Source organism: Musca autumnalis, unplaced genomic scaffold, assembly GCF_047663935.1.
Source record: "Musca autumnalis isolate F117 unplaced genomic scaffold, ASM4766393v1 scaffold_3, whole genome shotgun sequence".
NCBI classification, from domain to species: domain Eukaryota; kingdom Metazoa; phylum Arthropoda; class Insecta; order Diptera; family Muscidae; genus Musca; species Musca autumnalis.
In genome coordinates, this window is record NW_027411866.1 from 240,320,438 (window position 1) to 240,347,507 (window position 27,070).

The 27,070-nt window shown below is 34.9% G+C and overlaps 1 protein-coding gene across 17 annotated transcripts in view; it reads right to left on the reverse strand.

Annotated features, from left to right (window-relative positions):
* dnc (phosphodiesterase dunce) overlaps positions 1-27,070 on the reverse strand; it is a 1,334,769-nt gene that overhangs the window by 334,387 nt on the left and 973,312 nt on the right. Inside the window, exons 1-2 of one of the 17 annotated variants that reach the window (XM_073977505.1) lie at positions 16,258-16,428; positions 3,828-6,081 (exon numbers count right to left, since the gene is read on the reverse strand). The exons of 10 other annotated variants lie outside the window; for them this stretch is intronic. In XM_073977505.1, the coding sequence (XP_073833606.1) occupies positions 3,828-3,880 (53 nt within the window). In that variant the 5' untranslated portion in view covers positions 3,881-6,081; positions 16,258-16,428. Of the gene's footprint in view, positions 1-3,827; positions 6,082-14,866; positions 16,429-27,070 lie in introns of those variants that run through there. 6 more of the 17 variants (XM_073977504.1, XM_073977501.1, XM_073977508.1 and 3 more) reach the window with 6 other exon arrangements.

The following is a 27,070-nucleotide window of genomic DNA, read 5'->3' on the forward strand; positions in this document are numbered from 1 at the left end:
ATTTTAATGCCAAAATTGGAAAGGAAAATATCTTTGGCCCAACAGTCGGGAAATTCAGTCTCCACAGTGAAACATCTGACAATGGTATGAGGCTGGTAGACTTTGCAGCTGCAAGAAACATGGTAGTTAGCAGTACCAGATTTAAACATCTCGATATTCATAAGGGCACTTGGCTGTCGCCAGATCAAAGAACAAGGAATCAAATTGATCGTCGATGGAAGACATGCATCAAGCGTGTTGGATGTACGATCGTTCCGAGGTGCAAACATAGACTCGGACCACTACCTTGTTGCAGCTAAGGTACGTACCAGATTAAACGTAGCAAACAAAGTGCGAACAGACACAACACGGAAGTTGGACATCGGTAAGCTGCAATCACAACAGATAGCCACAGCATATTCCACTCAACTGGCCCAACTGCTTAATCAAAGCACTCCTCGTCCCGATAACATATCAGGACAATGGCAAAATATTGCCCACTCCATGCAAACAGCCGCAAAATCAGTACTTGGATACCAGAGACCTACACCAATCCAATCCATGGTATGATCAGGTATGATCTCTAATCAGTAGCAACGCGTAGCGCACGACAGAGGTATCGGGAAAAAAGGAGAGAGGAGAAACGTCTTTTCCGCTGGAAAAAGAGAGAGATGGAAAAACGGAAGTGTGAACAAATCGATATGTACAGGAAACAGAATGAAGTCCGAAAAGTCTACCAAAGAGTGAAACATCAAACTGATGGCTTTGGAACTGGCAAGCAAGGTAATCTGGTAACTGATACAGATAGTGTGCTAAGGATATGGAAAGAGCATTTTTCCAAACTGTTGGTATCCAATAGTAGCGAAGTCGACGAAGATACCACCCGGCCAAGATGAGGTAAAGACAGCAATAAACCGGCTGAAGAATAATAAGGCAGCAGCAGCTGATGGCCTACCAGCCGAGCTGTTTAAAACCGGAGGCGACACGCTGATAAAGTGAGATTGATTGGATAAAGTTGTGATTGGAACGTAAGCATCCTATGTCCAGTCCACAAGAAGGGATATAAGAATGTGTGCTCCAATTACAGGGGCATAAGTCTGCTCCCTATCGCCTACAATATAGTGTTAGGGATATTGTGCGAACGATTATGACCCATGGTCAACGAAACGACTATGATCCATGGTCAACGAAATAATTGGACCTTACCAATGCGGCTTTAGAACTGGCAAGTCCACCATCGACCAGATATTTACCCTGCGGCAAATCCTGAAGAAGACCCAAGAGATGCAGATCGACACCTAGCACCTTTTTGTCGATTATAAAGCAGCCTTCGACAGCTCGCTACGTTCAAAGATATTCCAAGCCATGTCTGAATTTGGTATCCCCGCAAAGCTCATTCGGCTTTGTAAAATGACTCTAACTGACACAAGTTCTTCAGTTAAAATAGGCAAGAACATCTCCGAAGAGTTTTGTGGCAAAAGAGGTTTTAGGCAAGGAGACAGCGTGTGATCTTTTCAACATCCTGCTAGAAAAGGTTATACGAAAGGCAAACGTCAAAAGAAGTGGCACAATCTACACCAATAGCCACATGTTACTTGCTTATGCTGATGATATAGACATCATGGGATGATCAGTAAAAGAATTAACCGATAACTTTATGAAGGTGAAATGAGAGTCTGCCAAAGTGGGTCTGGCGGTAAACGGCGAGATGACCAAGTTGATGGTGTCGACGTGCAATGCGTCCATTGAGCTCGGACCAACTGTTGAAGTTGGTTCCTATAATTTTGAGGTAGTAAAAGACTTCGTATACCTCGGCACCGCCGTAAGCACAACAAACGACATCAGTTGTGAAATAAAAAGAAGAATTGTATTGGCCAACAGATGCTACTTTGGCTTAAGTAAGCACTTTAAAAACAAAGCCACAACTCGTCAAACAAAAATATCGCTTTACAAAACACTGATACTACCCGTGCTGACGTATGGTTCCGAAGCCTGGGTACTTGCGCAAGCAGACAAGACAGTGTTTAGTGTGTTTGAGAGAAAATTTCTTCGAAAGAATTATGGACCAATCTGCGTTGACGGTGAAAATCGACATCGAGCTTTATCTGCTATACAACGATATCAGTATAGATAAACGTATCGAGATACAACGATTGCGGTGGCTAGGCCATATCAAAAGAATGAGCGATGATGAACCCGCTAAAAAGGCGTATAAATTCGGGACGCATGGTGGTGCACGCAAAATTGGCAGGCCAAAGAATATATAGCGCAAACAAGTGGATGAAGAGATGACAAGGCGGGGTATTCCAGAAAGCGAAGCACTAAACAGAGAGAGATAGGGATCTTTTCTTAGTTCGATGTACCAAAAATCTTTCGTGTAGCTTAGCAATTTTTTTCAATTTTTTTTCGATGGAAAACTAAAAAATTTTGTCTTTTCCTCATATACCCTTTCTAGCCTAATGGCTGAGGGTATAAAAATAACCGTTAATCATTGCTTATACTCAATAGTTACTTAGTAATCAGTAAAATAACTGATATTGTCGGGGACAATTTTAAAGAAATAATATTATTTTTTAACATCCCTTGTTATACCCTACATCACACTGTGTTAAGGGGTATTATGTCTTTGCGTATTTGTATGTAACATATAAAAGGAAGCGAAATAGACCCATAGTTCCTTTTGGGTCTGTCCATGTATTTTTGTTCGCAACGTACAGGTCGCATTTTTGGTCTGATTCAGCTGAAAATTGGGTAATGTAATTTTTTAGCCATAGGAAGAACGGTATTGCTTTTGGTGAAAATCGGTTCAGATTTGGATATAGCTCCCATATATATTTTCGCCCGATTTGATGTATTTGCTGCACCAAACACGCTATATACGTCCGATTTTAATGAAATTTGGAATGTGTGACTGAATTCTATCTAGAAATAAGTGTGCCAAATTATAACGAAATCGGTTCAGATTTGGATATAGCTCCCATATATATTTTCGGCCGATTTCACGTATTTTCTGTACCAAACACGCTATATATTTCCGATTTGGATGAAATTTGTAATGTGTGACTGAATTCGGTCTAAAAATAAATGTGCCAAATTACATCGAAATCGGTTCAGATTTGGATATAGCTTCCATATATATTTTCGCCCGATTCCACGTATTTGCTACACCAAACACCCTATACCTGTCCAATTTTGATGAAATTTGGAATGTGTAACGGAATTTTGTCTAGTAATAAGTGTACCATATTATATAGAAATCAGTTCAAATTGATATATGTATCTCCTATATTTTACATATTCACAGTGGTGTAGGGTATCATATAGTCGGCCCCGCCCAACTATGATCCTTCCCTTACTGGTTTCAACATGGGCAAGACGCGCGAAATGAGTGGTTATTTTTTACCACTAAAATTAGTAGTTAAATAAGTAGTTACTAAAAGTGGTTACTACTTATTTAACTTCCTATATTAATGGTAAAAAAAAAACAATCACTTATATCGCGCGACATGTCCTTGTTAAATAAGGGGTATATAATGAGTATTTTTGCTGGGATGCTGCTAATGCAGAAGGTAACTTGTATGTATTACTTTGAAATGAGTTATTCGGCCAAATAAGATGCCAAATTTTTGATGGGTTCAAACATTACCTCAAATAAATTTGAAGTATAGATGGCGCTAATCGTTTAATATCAAGGATCGTTGTAAATTTTCGTCCCGTATTGAAAATGTTGATCAAATGTTGTTGGAGCACTAAATGTTTGGAGCATTAAAAATATTCGAACTATATTCACAATTTAAGCAGATTAATTTTAAAATTTAATTTAAAAAAAAATGTGTATATAAGTTTACCTTGTTGGTGAATTTCGAAAATTATAACAACAACAACAGAATGAACAAACCATATACACCAAAAAGTTAACACCACTACCACACCACGATGATGTTGCGTTATCACCCTCTTCGTTGTTGTCACAATCTACGCCCCCGCCGCCACTTTCCAAACCACAATTGCTACAGCCTCCGCTGCCGCCGCCACCACCACCTTCCGGACAATTGGGATCACCACAGTTTGAGGCCGGTGTTGGAGTTTTGGTATAATCCTGACCCAATAGTTCAGTGGCCGAGGCCGATGATGCCGATGCTGTGGTAAGATTTACTGTGACCCCAGCTGCCGCTAAAGCAGTCTCTACTATGGAAGCAGCCGATGATTTTCGTCGACCCTTGGTTTTGGGGGAATTTGATGATGCCGATGCTGATGCTGCCCTTAGAAATCTGGTAAAACGTTGTGATGTTTTTGATTTTGTTTTAGGTTTTTGTTGCTGTTGTTGTTGCTTTAAGTTGAAGTTATGCTGCTGTTGATTGAAGGCAATTGAGGGATCGGATTTTAGTAGGGGTGGTGAATTGATTGTGGACAGTGGGGTATTGGCCTGTAGCTGTTGGCTGGTCAAATGTGTGGGCAGGGAAAATTTACGAAAACTGTTTGCCTCCTTGGCACGGCCGATTAGGGATGGCCCCAATGGTGGCGGAGTTGTGGTTACATTGATCAGACACTTGGTGTGATCGAAGGTTAGCTGTTTGGCTTTCTTTTTCACCTTTGAGGTGGCTTTAAGCAGTTGTTTGGAATTGAATTTTTGTGGTGGTGTTATGAGGGTTGGGGGTGAAGTTGCGCTTGGTTTTTGACGCTGAAGTTTGTGTTTTAAAACAGCCTGCTGTTGTTGTTGTGATAGAGAGCTATTTTGTTGTTGTTGTTGTTGCTGTTGTAAATTCGTAAATTGTTGCCTTAGCTGAGTTCTGTGGGATGACCGGCTTGAAGCGTTATTGTTGGTGGAAGATGATGAATTCGAAGAGGAAGATGTCAGGGAGGTACGTGGTTTATTGTTACTTGGAACTCGACCTGTGGTGCTGCCGGCTGTAGTCGTCGATGTTGTTGTTGTCGTTTGTGTTGCAGTGGCGGTTTTTTTAATATTTACACTGATGGCAGCACTAGTTGTGGTAGTGTTGGTAGTGGTAATGTTGGTGTTGGTGGTGGAGGTGGTGGCGCTGTTGCCGGCGTTTGTAATAATTGTTGATTTAGTTGTTATTTTGGTTTTGTTGTTATTGCCTGCTTGCTTTTGTCCTTTGTGTTGTTTGTTCTCCTCGTGTAATGGTGGCGAAGAGGACTTTTGTTGTTGTTGTTGGCTTTTATCAAATGCGGCATTTGTTGTGGTAGGTGTTCTCCGCAAAGCCTTTGCCTCCGTGGATTTTATTTTTGAGGACGCCACCTTAAATCGGTGGCCTTTAACACGTTTTTGACACAAAAGAAAAGGTGGAAAGGACTATTGAGCAAATATTTCGTTTCGCACTGCTATTTTTCTGACAATTTTAAACACTTTTCAATTTTGATGATGTTGGCGTTGTTGCTTTTGTTATTTACATGCACAGGGTGTGGTTTGAAGATTGACACATTTAAGGTTAGGTTTGACACTTTGGCATTGGTGCTACTTTTTTTTGTTGTTATTCAACTCAAATAAATATTTTCTTTAACACTTTAAATTTTTTTCACACAAAAGATATTTCTTTATTATTTTTTTGGAATTTCTTTAATTTATTTTCTTTTTTCTCTTTTTTGTCGTCAAATTCTTTACATAATTCCGTAAGTGGTTAAAAGCCGCATTGTTTCCATTCCGCTTTTATGCTGCCTTCCACTTTGTTGTTTTGAGGGTTTTTTGTTTGTTTTATCCCTTTGGTCGTTTGTTTGTTTGTTTTTTTATTTTATTTTTCATTGAATTTCTATCTTTCTTTCTTTCCTTCTGTTGTGCATCAAACCTTTTGTAGACACCGACCCGCAGCTCTTTTTAAGGTTTGAGATATAATTTTTGTGTATAGATAATTTTTTTAAATATTTTATTTTGCTTTTTATTTTTTGCGTATTTACATTGAAATGTTCATCACATTTTTTGTTCGTCTTAAGAATTTGTTGGTTGCCTTCAATTCACTCCATTCACTCACTCACTTGTCACACATGTTTGTCACCGTCGTAGCTCATACCCTTCTGCTGATGGGATGTTTGTTATTCGATTTTAAAGATTTTTTTGTTGTTGTACAAAATGTAGAGAGCATGTAACTGAGAAACAAAAGAAGAAGAAGAACAAGCAGATGCTATGATTTTACTCTTGATTACACTTGGAGAAATTTATTGAGGTGGATTTTTTTAGAAAATTGCCGGTAGGTATTTGTGATATATTTTTAATTTGGAAGACAATAGTTTGTGATGTGTTTAACAAATATTTCTTTTTATACTTTTAATGTATTAAAGTTTATTGCATATTTTATTTTGATTTATTTTATCATTTATTTTAGGTGAATTTTTATAAAGTTGTGTACTATGTTGCTGGGTTCTAAGTTGGTAAGACGGCGAAGTTTTGCTCCTAGACCCACCTTTTAGTATTAGAATATCTATGTATACATAACCCTAGCTGTGTGTGTTCGTCCGTCCATTGGTTGATATGTCACAACAATGGACCTGAATAAGGTTCTGATTACAGTTGTTGATAATCCTAGAAAAGTATTTAATGGATCAGATGGACTGAAACATAAATTTGTGATTTTCTAGTTAAAACTATAGCCCGTTCAACACAAAATTTCGTGACATTTTTGTGTTTAAGACATATTTTTAATGTTGTCATGTCACTGATTACTTTCAAGAAGCAGAGCTTGGAGATTTATAGCTACAAAATTAGAATTCACTATAACAGCCGATTGAGAAAGGAGATCTGAAGGCTATTGGACTTATTCACGGGCTACGAATAATGGAGAGACAAATTGTTATTTTGGATGGCTGCGAATTTAGAAAAATGCTGCGTTAATGAGTGTCAATGACCGCTGCATCGCTCAGTGGTCGCTGTCATTGGCCAAAATTAAAGAAATGAAAGTCTAATTTTTGGTACCAAATGTGTTCATATCTACTCCTAACATGTTAAATTTCTCTAAAATAAATTTGTTATGGATTACTTCTTACTGTACGCTTTGAGAACAGCAGCAAAAAAAAAAAAATTTAACAGGTTGGATTTCGAGGTGAATATAGTGCAAAAGTTAGGTGAAAGTAAAATATTAATATCAAACTAAATGAACTCTATATTGGCCAAATTTAATTCGAATATTGAAAAACCATATATTAACTTAATTGTTATGCAGTTTTGTGTTTGTTAATTTTTGGGATTCATTATTGAATACGCGTGTTGGCTGAAGGACTTTTGGAATGTCATTTCTTCAGTATAATTAGATTTCATGTAAAGTAAAATATCAGTAGTAGTCTAAAGATTCTATTTTCAAACTATCAGCTGCGCCTTTCTGCGACTTTGGAAATGGTACCCAAAATACTGAGGGCACCTTTCAGGGTGTTTTTGTCATTTTTTCAAATGTGCATGTGATACATTTCAGCTTTTTAAATATATAGAAAAGACACTGTGCGGTTTAGTTATATGAAGGATAGGTCAAAATGTGGTCCTCAATGTAAAATTTGGAAAATTCAGCCATTTTGATTGATTATTACGACTACAACACTAAAAATACCGAATACGAAAAAACTAAAGAATATTGGCCGGTACCGATTTATGGGGACAACATCAAAAGGGGGACCTACATTAATCGAAAATTTTCTTGGGGTAACCTACCTCCAGGAAAGATTAAGTGGCATTATATGAAATCATCAAAATTCCGAAAATCGACCGGTACCATTATATGGGGACCCTATCAAAATGTGGACCCAATTCAAAAATTTTTTTGCAAGAAGGTTTTCTAACACTAGGGAATACCGATAGCCAAAGTGTTTCAGAAATCAGGGTGTAACGTTCTATGGGGGCCATACCTAAAGTTGGACCCATGTTGAATTTTTTTTCCTTCTTTTTATTTGTGTTGCTAAATTAGCCTTTACTGAAATTTTTGTATTGATGACTGCTCAGGAAGTATTTTTGGCCGCTTTTCCCATACAAGTTCGACCACAGTGCATCGGTAAGGCTAGAAGTTGACGTCCTAAACTGATTCAATATTTCCGCAAGCCGAGTAGGGGCCTAAATATTCCACATCAAGTAAGAAGGTACCAGTCAGCTTTGCTCAAAGCCACTGACAAAAAAAAAACACAAAAAGCAAAAGCAAACACAATAATTATGCCCCTGACTGTCGGTAAAACCTACGAAATTATCATAAAGGTCAGCCTTGTAGAGAATTTTCACTGCTAAAACATTTGACTAAGTCCCATTTCCTTAGGATTTGCGGGTTCCAAACAAAATCGAGAAACCCTGAAGAACACCTAAAAGTGTGAACTTTTATTTAAAAATCCCTCCGGCGATTTTTTTACTTTCTTGATTTTTCTCATCTATGAACATTGTAGTTTCAGAATCTGCAAACACTTCCAAGGTGTAAGCTCCTTTCATTAAAATTTGTTTAAGGTGCACCGTGCCGTAATAAATTACAAAATCGTAAAATCAGGGGTACTCTTATATCGGAATATACTTAAACGTTGTTAAGTGACGAACATTTTTGCAGGTAGGCTTGTCACCTTTAAAAATGTCATCTAGGAATTAAAAAATGAAAATGCGGAATTACCATCAATTATAATTTATTTTTAGAAATTCATTAACATTTAACTAATAGCAAAATCTGAGTTTTCCCCTGAATCGAAGCGGTTTCAACTATTTACTTGTTGAATATATTATTGGCCTTGTTTGGCCCTTGCAAGTTACAGACAGGAAATTTTTAATTTGACATTAAAACATAAAGATTTCTGCCAAAGATTCATTCAGTAGCACGTCACGTATAAACAGGTCTGTCTAGTAAAATCGTATTTTCATTTTTTCCATTGATACAGAATCTATAGATTCTCGAGTGCACTTATTTACTATGTACTTTACCAAACATGCTATTCAATTGACTTTATATCCTCCACCCTTGCTCTTCAAAAGAGGAGAAGTTGTTACCGACTTACTTCTTCGAAAATGTAACTCATCAATGGTTTTAGACCCCAAGTATGTTTGGACGAAATTCGTTTCAGACAATTTGGAGTCGATTTAGCCATGTCCGTCCGTCTGTCTGGTTGGTGCTCACGATAAATCTCGAACGGATCAACCGATTCGAACTGAATTTTGGGTATCGTAATATTTTGTCCAAACTTAGTTTAAGTTCGAAGATGAACTCCTTCGGGTACCTCCCCCACAAAAGTTAAAAATTTGTCTGTAAAATGGTGTGAGCGATAACTCTCGAAGAGAGCAATCTATTTGGTCCAAACTTTGCACATTGTATTATTCCTTCTAGGTATAGATCGGGTTCCCGCACAAAATTCGGTTAAAGTGAAGTTTAAGAGCTCCTCTCGGATCGTTTTGAAATTGATTTCAGTAAGTTGTCCTTGCGACTCCCTTTACGACGGTAAAATTTTTTCCAAAGTTCCAAGAACCCCTGTCAACACCAACAAAATGTCAAATCCGCATGCAATTCTCGCAGGGAATTTCTGATTGGTGCAGACTTTGCCCATTATATTATTTCATCCAGTCATGTATAAGGTTGAAATATGGACTATATCGGTCCACTTCTTCGGATACCTCCCACACAAAATTCGAATAGAGTGAAGTTTAAGAGCATCTCTCGCATAGTTTTGATTCTTTATTCAGTAGGTTGTTCTAGCGGCCTCATTTTCAATGGCACAATCAATACTTCCAGAGGTAATGGCCCAAGCACCAAAACCCTCCTGACACATACTAAAATGACTATTGTGCAAAATAACTCTATAACTTTTTCAAAAATTAATATTTAATTTGGAAATTAATATTTTATCTTTCAAACTTAGTTTAACGTAATTTAATATTTCGAGTCCTTTATGAAGAAGTTTGATTACTAAAAATGTTTGGTATATGTCAATGATTTGGTATAGCCCCACATTACGGCACCTACAGATTTTAAAGCAAACTCGTGATACAAAATCAATATATTTTATATACGGCATAATTATTGTGTTTGATTTGTTTTTTCTTTTTTTTTTGTCAGTGGCTAAGGGTATATCTCCGTCAGCACAGCTGACTGATACTTTCTTACTTGTTTTCTATCACTTCGCTGAATTTTTAAAAAAAAAACATTTTTTAGTATTTTTGTCTCAAGATATTGGACTTGGAGACACAGTGCAACGTTTTAATTCGATATAAAATATTGTGGGTCTGGGATAATTATTTCGTTGTCTGGCAAACCTTTGAGCGTAATCAAACTTGTAATACCCTTCCCCCATAGTGATATAGAGATATTTATTCACATATCGCGGTCTGTTTTGTTAACAATAATAATCAATTTTTTCCTATACATTTGATTTGGTTTCGTTTATTTGTATTATTTATATTTCTTTAATATTTGAGTCGCACTGAAAATTCAAACGTTCTTAAATATTATATTATTTTAATTTTTTTGTTGAAAATGAATATCGTAATCCAGCAAAATTTTATGGAAGTGGTTCCATGAGATGTTATGATTTCACTGGATCTTTAGCATTGGTTCAAATGAAGTCGTGAAAGGTATTGGTATTATAAAAGTTTCCTTTCCTGTTCTAGAGAACCCTGCTCCGAACCTAGCCACCGCATCGTTCCTTAAGTTTGGAAAATAGCCCAGCTACTAAAGCCTGGCAAGGATGCCAGCAAAGGTGAATCGTACAGATCGATTTCGCTATTGTCGCGCGTAGCAAATACCATTGGAGCTTTAGACCTCCCCAGCATCACAAATAACTGTCCAATTGCCGAGCAATAGCATGGGATCCGTAAGCAGCACAACAACTGCGCGAAACGCCATCTCCACACTTATTAGTCCAGGACTCAATCAGAGCAAGCCATGCGATAGAACAGTGATAGTGGCGCTTGATATATCAAAATCCTTTGATACTGTCAAGCACTCCCGCTGTTTGAGGACATCGAGCAGACTACGCTCCGGCCAAGTTTAAAGACATTTGTGAAAGGTTGTCGGATCTTTTCCACGCGAGGAAAAATAAATCTACGACCACTCTGTTCACCACATGGACTGCAAAGATGAAAATTGAATTGAATGTTATGGTCGATGGTAGCAGAATTCAGACCACCAGACCCAGGCATGCCAGGGGGATCTTCATGCTCTAGAAAGAGAGGTCCAACGTTACAAGAGAGAACCCCTAGATCAGCAAGCGTATTAAGCAGGTTTAAGTAGCATTTACATGAATGCAGTCGCAGATGCAATAAACAACTATCGTGTGAATGCGGTCCTCGGAGAACATCAACCATCAGCAGCTGAGGAGCGTCAGCTGTCAGGACAAAGCAGAGTAGTTTTGGCCTTATACGCACGGGATGGTGCAGCCATAAATTCCCATAGGGCAAGGATTGATGACACTGTGCAAAACATCTGCCCAGCATGCAGAATAGACCCGCACGACGCACTGCACCTTTTCAATAGCCCTACCAAACCTACTAACAAACTTATGTATGCAGCTTTGTGGTTACAAACCATCGAAATAGCCATATTCTTACAACTTATAGAACCAGATTAAGCAGAAAAAATAACATACAAACATATAAACTACTGTTACAACAACAACAAACTGCAATTATGGATGTAAACTGTTTGATAATAATTAAATTATAGTTATTTTATAATTTTCCTTTTCAATTTCCGAACAAGACTTAAAAATTTCATGCCAAAGGATTGGTGAAAATTCAAAGATTAGTGAAAATGCTATTCTAGGGAATTGGTTAAGATGACATGTCAAAGTATTGGTATAGATGCCTTTCCACGGAGTTAGTGAAGATGAAATGCTTAGGATCTGAAAATTAATTGCATCTTTTGGAGGTCACTCTCTTGTAAAAAGAATGAGTGAAGATGCTAAAAAAATGACATGCCATTTCACTTGCACCCATTCTTGAATAGCATCTTTGGCATCGAAAATTTAGCTGGAGAGTTTGAATGTTTGAATTGTATGGCTTCATCTAAACCTAATTAAAAGTTGCATTTTCTTAACGAATTAGAATTATATCTTAGAAATTAATATTTTATTATTTTCGGCAAAATTATTGTCCTTAAACAGAGGCTAATTATTGTGGAACAAGTCCTCCTATAAAAACTACATCTAATGTCGTAAACAGAAATGTTTATAACGGGTGATCCAACAAGAGGTAATTTTTTCAACCAGTTCAACGTCAATGGCCCCGTCATAACCGACAATGGATGGACCGTCTGAGACGTAGCTTCGGCCAATATTTTTTAGACATAATCTGCAAAAAATAAAAGTCATCGAAAATTCTTTCAAATGATAATAAACATTCCTCATTCAATTTGATTTTTCTGTGTTTTTTTTTTCTTTAAAGAAAATAGGAACCTCTAAATGGATCACCCTTTAGTTTCCATAGTAGTGTTCAGGGGCTTTCAAACGGTTGGGTTTTATGTAAAGATTTGTTTCCCGAAAGTTTTACAATGCAATGGCCTAAAATCTTCCTTTATGTTGGTTCTTAACTTTGTTAATACGAGCAGTATTTTCCCGTATTTATTATATTTTTTGTACATTTTTCTACAGAAAAGGCATATTAAAGTTTGAACCTATAAAGTTCTATGTTAAACCCAGCAAAATATAAAAACTTAGCAAATTTTAGAAATTTGAGACACCACATAATTTTCTTGCGATTCGTTTTTTTTAATTTTTTTCTCCAGAAGTCTAACTGAGGGCAGGAAATAAAATGTCAACTAGTTTAAAAGGTGGCAGGTGTTAGTGGGAACATGAAATTAAGAACTGTCCTAATGACAATTTAAACAGCGATTTTTGGTCGTGTTAGATGTCAACAATTTAAAAAAAAACTTTACACAGGGAAATTGTTATTACGTTCTTAATTGTACTTTAACTTTTTATTTTTGTATTTTTAATTTTATTTTGAATTAAGTAATTTATGTTCCGTTTATTTATTTTATAGTATTGATATTTTTTGTAAATAAAACATGTCTACTATTTTTATTTATTCCCACTTGGACTTGTGTATTTTTTATATTCTTTTTTATAAAAACTGTTATTGAATTTGTACATTTACATTTATACTTCTAAGTACATTTTGTAATTTGTTTTTATATTTATTTTATATTATTATTTTTATTTATTAATATTTTTTTAAGTAATTTAAAATCGCCATCACCTATGTCCCGTTTATTGTATAATATTGAAACCTTTTTTATATAAATAAAACATGTCTACTATTTTTATTTATTCCCACTTGGACATGTATATTTTTTATATTATTTTTATAAAAACTGTTATTGAATTTTTTCATTTACATTTATACTTCTAAGCAAATTTTGTAATTGTTTTTTATATTTATTTTATATTATTTCTTTTATTATTATTACGAGTATTTATTATTATTTATTTATTTTATTAATTTATTTTTTTAAGTAATTTAAAATCACCTTCACGTATGTCCCGTTTATAGTATAATATTGATAATTTTTTTTAATAAATAAAACATGTATACTATTTTTTTATTCCCACTTGGAATTGTGTATTTTTTATATTATTTTTTTATAAAAACTGTTATTGAATTTTTACATTTATACTTCTAAGTAGATTTTGTAATTTCTTTTATTTATTATTTATTTTATTATTATTATTTTTTAAGTAATTTGTATAATTTCTTTATTATTTTTATAATAACTGTTATTGAGTTTTTACATTTACATTTATTCTTCTAAGCACATTTTGTAAGTTGTTTTTATATTTATTATTTTTTGAAATTTTTTTGTTTTTTATATGTTTAGAACGTTGTTTTCTTTTAATAATATATTTTGACTTTATTTTTTTATATTTTTTTAATTCAAAAATATTTGTAAAAACATTTTTTTTGAATGTTTATTAAAAAAATATTTTTGAAGGTGGACTTTTAAATAAAAATTTTTTGAAGGTGGATTTTTGAAATACATATTTTGGATGCATAATAAAATGCATATTTTTTTAATTTTTTATTTTTTGAAGTGCATTTTTATCGTTGATTTTATAGAAATATTTTTTGAAAGTAGAATTTTTAAAAAGTAGTTTTGAATGTGGATTTTAAAAGAATTCTCTTTTATTACATTTTTGAAAATCTTTTTGTAGTTTTTAATCAAAGCGTAGGATTGATTTTCCATCTTAAAGTAATGTTATATTGTTGTTTATTAATGTTTGTTTTTTTAATTGTTGTAGATTTAATCATATGATTGCTTTAAGTCTGCAGTTTAATTTTTAATTGTATTAATTTTCAATTGTATATTTGGTAATTGTATGTTTTTAAAGTTGACAAGTTATTTGGGTTGCTTTACTTTGATTGCTTTTCATTTCAAAATAATGTTATATTTTTTCTTTATTGGTTTATTTTTTGTTTATTATATATTTTTATGTTTGACTAGCTATTTATGTTTTTTTTTTAAACACATCACAAACTATGTCTTCCATTATGTATAAGGTTTCTTTTTCTCTTTTAATTAATACTATTTATTGAAATATGTTTTAAGTTATTTGTTGGGATATTTATTATTTATAATCCGCACAGGTACGTATGTTATTCTATGTATATTCTGCAGCAAATTCCATTGGTTTTAATTTTCATATTTAGGAAATATTTTTCTTTTAATTTTAAAAACGTTTGGTATATTTCAAAACAACTAAGCGCCAGTGAAAATTTGTTTACTAAAATTTTAATTATTTATTTTTGTTTATTCAATTTTTCATTTCATTTATTTATTTGAAATCTATTGAGAACACATTGCAGATTTTGTACACCCATTTTTCCATTGATTTTTATTTATTGCCACTTATAGAAAATCGTAGTTGTATTTAATTTTTTGCACAATATTGTATGTCATTTATTTATTTTTCTAAATTTTATTACTTATTTGCACACCTTTAAGCATTAATAGTTGAAATACTTGTTGTGTGTTTATTTATTTATTTTTTTTTTTTTTTGATTTTTTTTGTCTGTTTTCTTCCACTCACATGAAAACCAGAAAAACAACTAATTTTTGCAATCAACAAAATTCACACAGCTTGCATTGAATTTCCACAAATTTTCTTGGCATAATTTCTGAACAATTTTTTTTTGATGGACACAATTATTTTAACAAAAACAACGTAAATGCACATTTGTTGTATATTCCACAAGACGTATTTTTGGGGGAGCTATTTTTTTCTTTCACATCCTTCAAAGTTCATTAAACTTTATGGTGATGTTTTAAAGATATATTTTGGCAAAATCTTTTTTAATATAACTTTTTTCTGGCTTTTATTTTATGTATTTTGAGGTTTTTTATTTCTTTGGAAACCTTTTTTGGCCAATTTTTTTTTTCGTTACTCCTTCAAATAGATTAATAAATTTCCCATACTAAATATTTCACATGTATAGATAGATAACTAAATATACAAACACTCCAGACGAACATAATAGGCGCACATACATACACTCACACCTAAACACACATTATCATTATCTTTCATTATCAATAATAATCACCGAACTGACGATACAACGCGACGCGTAACGCAGCAAAGCGGGCCATATTCAGTTAGACAAACCTACAGACAGACAGACATTCAGACGCACATAAATAATTTTTACATACTCCCAAATGCACGCACCATTGCACGAAATCTCAAGACCCAGTCGCAGACGCACTCGAACGCAGGCATTGAACGAACGCATAAACGACCGAACGTACGTACTCGCACTCACGTTAAACACGTTTTAATTGAAAAATTCTCGTCGAACAACAAAAAATGTCTGGTCGGTCGGTCGATTGCGAAAAAATCCGTAAATTCGCCTGCCACCAACAAAAGATGGAGGAAATACAATACAAAACAGGAGCGAATGAACCAACAAACGATTGACTGAAGCGACAAAGGCAACTACCACCACACGACGACGGCGACGACGGTAACGGAGACGGCAACGATTTTTGTTGACTACGACAACAACTACTATGGCTGGTTGGGTGGATAACGAACGAACGAACGCGCTTAGGCCGTTGTTGGAGCACCCCAAAATAATGAGCGTAAGGAGCAATAACGCCAAGTCAATGCAATAACGACGCTTGGCGGCAATATAATAACATTACTACGATTAGAGTAGAGCTTTTGTTTTTGTTGCTGTTGTTGGTGGTAAGTCTCTAGACATGACCATAGCCCAAGAGATACTCATCAATCAGTCAGTCATATCCCCGCCAATTATTCTTGTGAAAAAATAATGTTGGTATACTGTGGGTGCTTGGAGCTTCTCCAAATCATGAAAAAACAACGAACCAAAATTATGAAGACGAATAAAGCGAAATCTGGCAGTAGCAGCAGTTACTTGTAGTAAAGTTGAGTACTAATATGAAAGCAGCTTCTGCTTTGTTAAATACTAAACTAAACGCCAAACAAGTAAAGCAGCTACAGCCAACCAACAACCAACCAGCTACAACAATTGTCTATGGAGGGAAAATAGAAAACCAAAAGAAAAACGAAGAACAGCAACAAAAACAACCATGCTATGCCGATGACGCTGTTAACGATAGCAAGAGAATCGACAACAGTGGCAGAGACAGCAGCACTGCAACGCCACAAATGCCAATAATAATAACAACAACAGAACATCAACAAAAATATCTAGGATTACAGTTAAGAGGAAAAGTATTTTCAGACTCATTAAACATGGATTTCTCAAGGACCAACGGAACCATTAAAACTGTATTTTTTAAAGAAAATTTAGTAAAAAATTGTTCAAAAATATTTGAGCTATGTCTTTTTTTAATTAAAAAAAAAAATATTTTTTATGTTTATGTTTTTTTTTAATTAATACTTTCTTCAACGTGGATTTTTTATTAATTATTTTTCTAAATGTGAATTTTTTAAAATACAGTTTTTGAGGATATTTTGGCCGTGAATTTTTTTAAAGAATATTATTTTGGACGTGGATTTTTTAAGAATATTTTTGGGCGTGGATTTTTTAAAAAACATTTTTTTGGTCGTGGATTTTTTAATGATTTTTATAAAGAATATTTTTTTGGACGTGGATTTTTAAATTTGTTTGTGCACTTAGATTTTTTAAATATTTTTTTTTGACGTGGATTTTTTAAAAATTTTCGTGGACGTGGATTTTTTAAAAATGTTTATGGACGTGGATTTTTAAAAATTTTTTTGGACGTGGATTTTTTAAAATATTTTTTTGGACGTGGATTTTTTAAATATTTTTTTTGGACGTGGATTTTTTAAATATTTTTTTTTGGACGTGGATTTTTTAAATATTTTTATTGAAGGGGATTTTTTAAATATTTTTTTGGACGTGGATTTTTTAAATATTTTTTTGGACGTGGATTTTTTTAAATATTTTTTTTTTGGACGTGGATTTTTTAAAATATTTTTTTGGACGTGGATTTTTTAAATATTTTTTTGGACGTGGATTTTTTAAATACTGTTTTTTGGACGTGGATTTTTTAAATACTGTTTTTTGGACGTGGATTTTTTAAATAGTTTTTGAACGTGGATTTTATAAAAAAAATATTTTTTTAGAAGTGGATTTTTTTAAAAAATTTTTAACGTGGATTTTTAAAAATTTATTTGTTTAGAAGTTGATTTTTTAATATTTTTTGGGACGTGGATTTTTAAAATATTTTTTGGACATGAATTTTTAAATATCTTTTGGGCGTGGATTTTTTAAATATTTTTTGGACGTGGATTTTTTAAATATTTTTTTTGGACGTGGATTTTTAAATATTTTTGGACGTGGATTTTTTAAGGACAATGTTTTGTCCGTGGATTTTTTTGTCTTTTATAAAGAATATTTTTTTGGACGTGGATTTTTAATCATTTTCTGGACGTGGATTTTTTAAATATTTTTTTTTTTTGGACGTGGATTTTTTAAATATTTTTTTTTGACGTGGATTTTTTAAATATTTTTTTTTTTTGACGTGGATTTTTTAAATATTTTTTTGGACGTGCATTTTTTTAATATTTTTTTGGACGTGGATTTTTTAAATATTTTTTTGGACGTGGATTTTTTAAATATTTTTTTGGACGTGGATTTTTTTAAATATTTTTTTGGACGTGGATTTTTGAAATTTTTTTTGGACTTGGACTTTTCAAATATTTTTTGGACGTGGATTTTTTAAACATTTTTATTGGACGTGGATTTTTTAAATATTTTTTGGACGTGGATTTTTTAAATATTATTTTGGACGTGGATTTTTTAAATATTTTTTTGAAAGGGATTTTTTAATAATTTTTTTTTTGAAGGGGACTTTTTAAATATTTTATTGGACGTGGATTTTTTAAATATTTTTTGAAGGGGACTTTTTAAATATTTTTTGAAGGGGACTTTTTAAATATTTTTTGAAGGAGACTTTTTAAATATTTTTTGAAGGGGATTTTTTAAATATTTTTGGACGTGGATTTTTTAAATATTTTTTTGGACGTGGATTTTTTAAATATTTTTTGGACGTGGATTTTTTAAATATTTTTTTTGGACGTGGATTTTTTAAATATTATTTTTAAAGGGATTTTTTAAATATTTTTTTTAAAGGGATTTTTTTAATATTTTTTTTGAAGGGGACTTTTTAAATATTTTTTGAAAGGGATTTTTTTAATATTTTTTTTTCTTTTTTTTTTTTGAAGGGGACTTTTTAAATATTTTTTGGACGTGGATTTTTTTAAATTTTTTTTTGGACGTGGGTTTTTATTCCATAGAAGTTTCTATAGAAGACTCCTACGGACGTCTTCTATTTTATAGAGGACTCCTACGGAGCTTTCCTATTCTATAGAAGACTCCTACGGAGGTCTTCTATTCTATAGAGGACCCCTACGGAGGTTTCCTATTCTATAGAAGACTCCTACGGAGGTCTTCTGTTCTATAAAAGACTCCTACGGAGGCTATGGAAGACTCCTTCGGAGGCTATAGGAGACTACTACGGAGGTCTTCTATTCTAAAGAAGACTCCTACGGCGGTCAACTATTCAATAGAAGACTCCTACGGAGGTCCACTATTCCATAGAAGTTTCTATAGAAGACTCCTACGGACGTCTTCTATTTTATAGAGGACTCTTACGGAGGTCACCTATTCTATAGATGACTCCTACGGAGGTCTTCTATTCTATAGAAGACCCCTACGGAGGTCCACTATTGTATAGACGACTCCTAGGGAGGTCTTCTATTCTATAGAGGACCCCTACGGAGGTTTCCTATTCTATAGAAGACTCCTACGAAGGTCTTCTATTCTATAGAAGACTCCTACGGAGGCTATGGAAGACTCCTTCGGAGGCTATAGGAGACTACTACGGAGGTCTTCTATTCTAAAGAAGACTCCTACGGCGGTCAACTATTCAATAGAAGACTCCTACGGAGGTCCACTATTCCATAGAAGTTTCTATAGAAGACTCCTACGGACGTCTTCTATTTTATAGAGGACTCCTACAGAGGTCTCCTATTCTGTAGAGGACTCCTACGGAGGTCTCCTATCCTATAGAGGACTCTTACGGAGGTCACCTATTCTATAGATGACTCCTACGGAGGTCTTCTATTCTATAGAAAATTCCTGCAGAGGTATTCTATTCTATAGAAGACTCCTACGGAGGTCTTCTGTTCTATAAAAGACTCCTACGGAGGCCTTTTATTCTATAGTTGACTCCTACGGATGTTTTCTATTCTATAGAAGACTCCTAAGGAGGTCTACTGTTCTACAGAAGACCCCTACGGAGGTCTTCTATTCTATAGAAGACCCCTACGGAGGTCCACTATTGTATAGACGACTCCTAGGGAGGTCTTCTATTCTATAGAGGACCCCTGCGGAGGTTTCCTATTCTATAGAAGACTCCTACGGAGGTCTTCTATTCTATAGGGGACTCCTACGGAGATCTCCTATTCTGTAGAGGACTCCTACGGAGGTCTCCTATGCTATAGAGGACTCTTACGGAGGTCAACTATTCTATAGATGACTCCTACGGAGGCCTTCTATTCTATAGAAAATTCCTGCAGAGGTATTCTATTCTATAGAAGACTCCTACGGAGGTCTTCTATTCTATAAAAGACTCCTACGAAGGTCTTCTATTCTATAGAAGACTCCTATTGAGAACTTCTATTCTCTATAGAGAACATATACTTAGTTCTTCTGCTGCCCTACTCTTCTATGGAAAAGTCCTACCGAGGTCTTCTATTCTAAAAAAGACTCCTACGGAATTCTTATATTCTATAGGAGAATCCTAAGGAGGTATTCTCTTCTATAGAAGTCTTCTACAGAGGTCTCTTATGATTCTCTCCTATTCTATAGAAGTATCCTACGGAGGTCTTCTATTCTACAGAAATAGTCTCCTATAGAGGTCTTCTATTCTATAGAAGTCTCCTTCGAAGGTCTCTATTCTATAGAAGACGCCTACAGACATTTATTCCATCAAAATAATCTAGGGAAATCTCTTATTCTATAGAAGTCTCCTACAGCGGTCTTGTATTTTAAAGAAGAGTCCAGCTGAGGTCTTCTACTTTACAGAAGACTCCTACTCACTTCTTCTATTTTAAAGAAGACTTCTACAGAGGTGTCCTATTCTATAGAAGACTCCTACGGAAGTGCCCTATCCTATACAAGTCTCCTACAGAGGTCTTCTATTCTGTAGAAGACTCCCATTGAGGTCTTCTCTTCTATTCTATAAAAGACACCTACGGAGTTCTTCTACTCTATAGTAGTTTTCAACCGAATACTTCTATTCTCTCTAGGCGACCCTTTTACTCTATTTTGGAGATAAGCCTAAAGTTAAAGTCGACAGAGGTCTCTAATTCTAAAAAAGATTTTTCGATGGTATTCTATTTTAGTATTTGCTTCCAGTCCAGACCCTTGTAATTGCAAAATACTTTAGTAAAGCACTGTAAATCGTAGCACTAGTAATAATGGGCTCTCTTCTATTCATTGTTGTTGTTGCTTTTATTGTTCTCATTCACCTCAATAATGAAGAAATACAACAAAAACAACATCGACAAAAATCTACTCATCTCCGTTGCTTAATTCATACTCTACCGTAATAGAGTATTCTACTACGTTTCCAGCAAGCTGATGTTCCTACTGCTTTCTTTAATGCTACTCTCCTAGAGTAAGTATATTACTCTAGTATAATTTGATAATCTCCTCCTGCTAGACTATCGTAAAAACACCAATAACTGTCTCAAATCGTAAAACCATTCACATAAAGCAGAAAAAGTTTACAAATGCCGCCGTCTAAGAAGATTTTGAGAACTCTCTCTCTCGGATTTAGCGATAGAGAGAAAGGGCTCAAAAATATACAATATGCGCGCGTTTCATTACAGTTATGTGAAATAGTGTCAACAGTAGCTGCGGCGTTAGCAAATGCAAGGCCAACGGCAACAACAGCACCCATGTTAGAATATTGGCATCTTCTTTATCCAATGACATTTCCAAAATTGAGAGGGAGAAAAAAAGTAATGTAAACAACTGTAGGCAGAAAAGAAAATAAATGAATTGCATTTTCTGTTAATGGAGTGCACTCGATTAGGGTTGCCAAGTAGATTTGTTTAGATCAGAATCATAGATGAGAATCATTGCATACATACATATGTTTGTGGTTATTGTCTACTAATATATGAGAATGAACAAAGACAGACTTTTATAGTACATCTAAAGACGAAAATGTAGGTATTTGCAAGATATCCAGATATAAAGGACTACAATAAATAGTTCAGAAATGTATCTAAAAATTTATTGCCTAAAAAAAATTATTTCTGGCCACTTTGGATTCATCCTGGAATTTGTTACGCTAAAGCCGAACCGTACAGTATTTTGTTCATAATTTTTTTTTTGCTCGCATAGGCTAAAATAGAAGTCTAATGCCATGTTTAAGGGTAAATATGTATGTTACTCCCAGCAAGGACTCTGTGGGCACAATACTTCTTTCAATGGTCCTTCTTCCGACTGCTTTATATAAATAATTTTTAATCAAAAAGTACACTTTTCATATTTTTCCAGTAGACCAATCCTTTTCTTACGAAAATGCAAAAAAAAGCAAAATTTCTAAATATCCTTTTTATACCCTCAGCCTTTAGGCTAGAAAGGGTATGTACACTCTTATACGACCAAAAATGTGCCTCATCGAAATAACGGTTTTAGACCCAAGTATGTTTGGACGAAATTACTTTCAGTCGATTTAGCTATGTCCGTCCGTTGGTATTATCCCTTCTAGATATACATATATCGGGTTCGAATATGGACTATATCGGTCCACTCCTTCGGGTACCTCCCACACAAAATTAGGATAAAGCGAAGTTTAAGAGCTTCTCTCGGATTGGTTTGAAATGTTTTTCAGTAGGTTGCCCTTGCGGCTCCCTTTACGACGGTACAATTTTTTTCTTGCGCAAGTTCATACTTCGTGAGATATTGGCCTAAAAGCCCCAAGAAACCCTGACTGCACCAAGCAAAATGGCAAATCCGCAAGATGATTCTCGCAGGGAGTTTCTGATTTGTCCAAAATTTGTCAGCAAGCTGACTGACACTTTCTTACTTGTTTCTCCCTCATTTTGAAGTCTTCCTACCTGAGTTATTGTAATTATTTAATCTCTTACTCACATTAAGTATTTCTTAGGCTTTCTTTTTAAAAAAATAAACATGCGCTGTGTGCCGTAATTCCCCAAATCTATTTAACGATTTTTTCTCTCTTCTTGCATTGCACTAGAATGCAATGCATTAATGTTTTGAGAGCCATTCAGCTAATCAGTTGTTGTTAACTCTTTTGTTTCTCTGTGGTTCTAGTTTAGTACTCCTAGTTAGATGCTCACTCACTCAGGCTTTCAGAGCAAGGCAATATGTTGGCGTTGTTGTTATATTTGTTTTTGTTTTGGATTTGTATTGTATGTGGGAGACTGTTATTAAAGGAAAAAGCTTTTCTTTCGCTTTGCTACTCTGAGCATGAAAACATATTGCACTTTGTAGATGAAGTGGGGAAACAAATAATACAAAAAGCTCTTTGCAACACTCAAAATGCTGGGATGCACTTTAGCTGATGTTGTATGCTCTGTACACTCAGAGAATACAGTCTGTACAATATTTTAGGAATATAATCCAAACTTGTAACGGCATAAAAATTTTAAAAATTCTAATAAAAATTTAATTTACAATTTCAATATTATTTGTAAATTTTGCGTTGATCCTACTTGTTAATTAAATAATTTTGTGAGTTCCATGGGATCGTATACATAATGAAATGCAATTTTATTTTATGTACATTATGTATACGCCATGTACAAAAAGAAAGATCCGGATACGAATTTTTGTTTTCATCAACAAAATTCATAAACCTTTATAAAAAGTAGTAATCTACGTTAGCTACGAAAACCCGATTCTGGCAGCAATACAAGGATAATCATAAGGAGTACAAAAAAGTTATAGCCAATGCAAAGCAGAAAGCTTCAAAGATACAGCCAGATAGAGTAAAGTTACGCCACAAAAGCCACACATTTCCCACTTATTAAATATAAATAACCTCGCCTGGTTCCTTTTTATGTCGCACTTCTCCTGTTGCACGGATGTAACCTTCGAAGAGCAACCCAATATTAAAAAATAAAATAAAAACCCCCAAATATAAATTAATAAAAATCTCCTTGCTAGTTCTTCTATTCTATAGAAGAGTCCTACGGAGGATTTCTGTTATGTTGAAGATTCCTACGGAGGCCTTCTATTCTATAGAATACTACTACCGAGGTTTTCTATTCAATAGAAGCCCCTTTCGGAGGTCTTCTATTCTGTAGAAGCCTCCAACGGAGGTCTTCTATTCTGTAGAAGCCTTCTACGGTGGTCTTCTATTCTATAGAAGCCTTCTACGGAGGCTTTCTATTCTATAGAAGCCTCCTACGGAGGTCATCTATTCTATATAAGCCTCCTATGGAGGTCTTCTATTCTATAGAAGCCTCCTACGGAGGTCTTCTATTCTATTGAAGCCTCCTACGGAGGTCTTCTATTCTACGGAAGCCTCCTACGGAGGTCTTCTATTCTATATAAGCCTCCTACGGAGGTCTTCTATTCTATAGAAGCCTCCTACGTAGGTCTTCTTATATTCTTTAGAAGACTCCTACGGAAGTCCTCTATTCTATAGAAGACTCCTACGCAGGTCTTCTATTCTATAGAAGCCTCCTACAGAGGTCTTCTTTTCTACAGAAGACTTCTACGAAGGTCTTCTCTTCTATAGAAGGCTCCTTCGGAGTTCTGTTCTTCTATAGAAGACTCCTTGCTAGTTCTTCTATTCTATAGAAGAATCCTTCGGAGTTCTTCTGTGGCTGGCTGGATCGCACGATAACTCTCGAACGGATCAACCGATTCGGTCTAAAATTTGGCTTTCCTAATATTTTGTCCAAACTTAGTTTAAGTTTGAAGACGGGTTATATGGGTCCACTCCTTCCGATACTTCCCCCACAAAAGTTCAAAAATGTTCGGAAAATTTGTGCACCTCTGCACATCGTGAAATTTCTACGAGTTGTAGATGAGGCTCCAATATGGACTTAATCGGTCCACTTCTTCGGGTACCTCCCAGACAAAATTTCGTAAAAGTTCAGTTTCGGACCTGCTCTCGGACCGCTTTGTTTTTTGTTGTAACACCTTGTATTCACTGCCCCCCATACAACGGTATAAGTTTCAACAAGGGCAAGCCCATACTTTCTGAGGAGATAGCCTGAAAGGTGCAAAAAACCTCTATGGGACCGTGCGTAGTGGTTGACGCGCAAGATAACCCACGAACGGATCTACGGATTCGGTCCAAAATTTGGCCATCATAATATTTTGCCTTCATAATGTTTGGAAAAATTGTACGCACGACTGATGGGAGTGACCGATTTGGCCTATACTTTACACATCCTAGTATATCTATCAGATATAATCAGGTTCGAATATGGACTATATTTGTCCACTCTTTTGGGTACCTCCCACACAAAATTTCTGATATGTTCACCTTAAGACCTGCTCTCGAATCACTTTGATTCGTTTTGAAGGAGCTTACATTCAATGCCTCAATTACGACGGCAAATTTTTTTTCAGAGGAAGGTCCATCTTCTTGAGAAAACAGACCGTTCGGTGGTGCCATAGGGGTTGGCACCATATGTAGTGGCTGCGGAGCACGATAACTCTCGAACTGATCAACCGATTTGGTCCAGATTTGGCCTTCGTCATTTTGTCCAAACTTAGATTCAGTTCGAATATGGGCAATACCGGTTCACAACTTCCGGTATTTAAAAAATGCCACTAAAATGGTATGCATGATATCTCTTATACGGGGCAACCAATTTGGTCGAAACTATGGAACTCCTAATATTTTGTCCAAATTTTGTTTAACTTCCAAAATGCTCCATATCGGTCCTCTCCTTAGGGTACCTCCCCCACAAAAGCTCAACATTTGTGCTTAAGTGCAGTTTAGAGTCTGTTCGAAGATCCTTTGGAAATGTATACCGATGCTGTTCGTTGTGGTACTGTTTACAGCGACATTATGTCGGGGTCGGGGGTTCGATTCCCCGGCCAGCCAACATCAAACATTTTTCAAAGGTGGCAAAATACCCCTTAGTAATATTGGCGACATTGCCTGAGTATTTCAGCCTTGAAAAACTTCTCCACAAGTGGTGTCTTAAGACACGCTGTTCTGACTCGGCGATAAACAGTAGGTCCCATGTCATATCATTGAGCTAAATATGAATCGGGGTGCACTCATTGATATGAGAGAAGTCTCCCTTGTCCCGTATGGGATGTTGTGGAACAATGTTTTGTTTTTTGTTGATTAGTGGGTGCCATACCTATCGAACAGATATGACTCCCAAAATAATATCCACTTCCATAATGGACTATGTCGGTCTATTCTGCAGCACTTTTGAACTTTAATGCTAATCCACATTTATGTCGGCAAGTTCAATTGTCCAAAAAGGGCTAAAAAATTCTGAAAAGACCCTAACTACATTCGATCTGCCCGTCGATGAAAGTTTCAATTCACATAGGCTGAGGGTATATCTCTGTCGGCAAAGACGACTGATACTGTTTTTTCAACAGGAGAAAGATAATCTCATGGATTTTAACAATTCTACATTCCACTGTTCCATTTTAAAATTATGTATACGCATATTATGATTCTGGGTGGAGGAAACATGAAGCCTAGTTGGTGTTTCGTTTTTCACCATTTTCTTGCTTGTTTTTTTTCTTTTTGTTTTGCATAGTTGAGAGCGTAGAAAAAAATACGAATAGATGATTCTCTGTACATAGGATTAAAATAGAATTAAGCTTTACCTTGATGGAGCCATTAAAAATATGGATGAACAACAGCAAAGACAACAACAACAAGTGTTGTGGGCACATCACACACACACAGCCACACTCGCACTCACACTCCCATACATGATTATTCAATTATAAGTGAAACTATAAATTTATAAACTCACGCTATGAAATAAAGAAGGACTAAAGATAATTTTTCATAAAACTGGTACTTTATCATAACCCGGAAAGGAGAATGTGATGATGATGATGACAAACTTTATGCTGTGACACACACATGGATGAACAAACATATGTTTGAATGTAGAGGTGGGGGTTAAAAAACAAAAGACAGAGGAGAAAAAAATAAATAAATTTAAAAATCGGTAACATGGAGTTAATGGAAGAGATTAGGATGTTTTCTTCATTTTAATGTGAAGGGGAGGAAGAAAAATTTTAATATTTGTTGGCAGCAGGTCTATGTACATTGAGGGCCATTTTATAAGATCTAAAGATGTTTTTTTCTATAGAAGACCTTTAGAAGTTATTTTATCTATAGACCTTTAGACTTACTTCTGTCTATAGGATACCTCTTCTGTCTATGGAATATCCTCTTAGTATAAAAGACCTTTAGAAAGTCTTCTGTCTAATAAAACAAACCTTTGGAAGGTCCCTAGTCTATAGAAGTCCTTAAGAATGTCTTTAGTCTATATAAGGACTAATGAAAACCCTTCCAAAGTCTACAGGTTACAGCAGAACTTTAGAAGGTCTTCTGACTATAAACGACCTTCTAGGTCGGCAGTACATAAAAGAGTTTTTGACGGTTTTCTGTCTATAAAAGAACTATAGATGTTCTTTTGTCTT